General features: G+C 52.5%; 1 protein-coding gene across 1 annotated transcript; it reads right to left on the bottom strand.

Annotated features, from left to right (window-relative positions):
- Positions 1-126: 126 nt before the first annotated feature.
- LOC123965919 (probable ATP-dependent RNA helicase ddx42) lies at positions 127-1780 on the bottom strand (the record flags this gene model as incomplete). The annotated part of the gene is given in 2 exon segments (XM_046042225.1): positions 127-626; positions 1642-1780. Coding segments are annotated over 2 exon segments (639 nt in total), but the record flags the coding sequence as incomplete, so codon positions are not given.
- Positions 1781-1784: the final 4 nt, after the last annotated feature.

Here is a 1784-nt window from a genome sequence, read left to right as displayed (position 1 = left end):
GGGGGCGTGGTTGTGGTTGTTTCAGGGAGAGTTGTTGTGGTAGGAAGAGTTGTGGTAGGGGGAGTTGTCGTAGGGGGCGTTGTTGTGGTAGGTGTTGTTGTAGGGAGTGTTGTAGGTGCAATTGTTTCAGGGAGAGTTGTTGTGGTAGGGGGAGTTGTCGTAGGGGGCGTTGTTGTGGTAGGTGGAGTTGTTGTAGTAGCTGGAGTTGTTGTAGGGGGAGTTGTTGTGGTAGGTGGTGTTGTTGTCGGGGGAGTTGTGGTCGGTGGAGTTGTAGGTGGAGTTGTTGTGGTAGGTGGAGTCGTTGTAGGGGGCGTGGTTGTGGTAGGTGTTGTTGTTGTAGGGAGTGTTGTAGGTGCAGTTGTTTCAGGGAGAGTTGTTGTGGTAGGGGGAGTTGTTGTAGTGGGCGTTGTGGTAGGTGGAGTTGTCGTAGGGGGCATTGTGGTAGTTGGAGTTGTTGTAGGGGGCGTTGTGGTAGGTGGAGTTGTAGTGAGAGTTGTTGTGGTAGTTGGAATTGTGGTAGGGAGAGTTGTTGTGATAGGTGGAGTTGTTGTGGTAGGGGGCGTGGTTGTGGTTGTTTCAGGGAGAGTTGTTGTGGTAGGAAGAGTTGTGGTAGGGGGAGTTGTGGTAGGAGGCGTTGTTGTGGTAGGTGGAGTTGTTGTTGTGGTAGGTGGAGTCGTTGTAGGGGGCGTTGTTGTGGTAGGTGTTGTTGTTGTAGGGAGTGTTGTAGGTGCAGTTGTTTCAGGGAGAGTTGTTGTGGTAGGGGGAGTTGTCGTAGTGGGCGTTGTGGTAGGTGGAGTTGTCGTAGAGGGCGGTGTGGTAGGTGGAGTTGTTGTAGGGGGCGTTGTGGTAGGTGGAGTTGTAGGGAGAGTTGTTGTGGTAGTTGGAGTTGTGGTAGGGAGAGTTGTTGTGATAGGTGGAGTTGTTGTGGTAGGGGGCGTGGTTGTGGTTGTTTCAGGGAGAGTTGTTGTGGTAGGAAGAGTTGTGGTAGGGGGAGTTGTGGTAGGAGGCGTTGTAGTGGTAGGTCGAGTTGTTGTTGTGGTAGGTGGAGTCGTTGTAGGGGGCGTTGTTGTGGTAGGTGTTGTTGTTAGGGAGTGTTGTAGGTGCAGTTGTTTCAGGGAGAGTTGTTGTGGTAGGGGGAGTTGTCGTAGTGGGCGTTGTGGTAGGTGGAGTTGTCGTAGAGGGCGGTGTGGTAGGTGGAGTTGTTGTAGGGGGCGTTGTGGTAGGTGGAGTTGTAGGGAGAGTTGTTGTGGTAGTTGGAGTTGTGGTAGGGAGAGTTGTTGTGATAGGTGGAGTTGTTGTGGTAGGGGGCGTGGTTGTGGTTGTTTCAGGGAGAGTTGTTGTGGTAGGAAGAGTTGTGGTAGGGGGAGTTGTCGTAGGGGGCGTTGTTGTTGTAGTGGTAGGTGGAGTTGTTGTAGGGGGCGTTGTTGTGCTAGGTGTTGTTGTAGGGAGTGTTATTTGTGCAGTTGTTTCAGGGAGAGTTGTTGTGGTAGGAAGAGTTGTGGCAGGGGGAGTTGTGGTAGGAGGCGTTGTAGTGGTAGGTGGAGTTGTTGTTGTGGTAGGTGGAGTCGTTGTAGGGGGCGTTGTTGTGGTAGGTGTTGTTGTTGTAGGGAGTGTTGTAGGTGCAGATGTTTCAGGGAGAGTTGTTGTGGTAGGGGGAGTTGTCGTAGTGGGCATTGTGGTAGGTGGAGTTGTAGGGAGAGTTGTTGTGGTAGGTGGTGTTGTGGTAGGGGGAGTTGTCGTAGGGGGCGTTGTTGTGGTAGGTGGAGTTGTTGTAGTAGGTGGAG

Source organism: Micropterus dolomieu, unplaced genomic scaffold, assembly GCF_021292245.1.
Source record: "Micropterus dolomieu isolate WLL.071019.BEF.003 ecotype Adirondacks unplaced genomic scaffold, ASM2129224v1 contig_11853, whole genome shotgun sequence".
Classification (NCBI taxonomy): Eukaryota; Metazoa; Chordata; class Actinopteri; order Centrarchiformes; family Centrarchidae; genus Micropterus; species Micropterus dolomieu.
The sequence above is the reverse complement of the archived record's forward strand: the minus strand, read 5'-3'. Positions and strand labels throughout refer to the sequence as shown.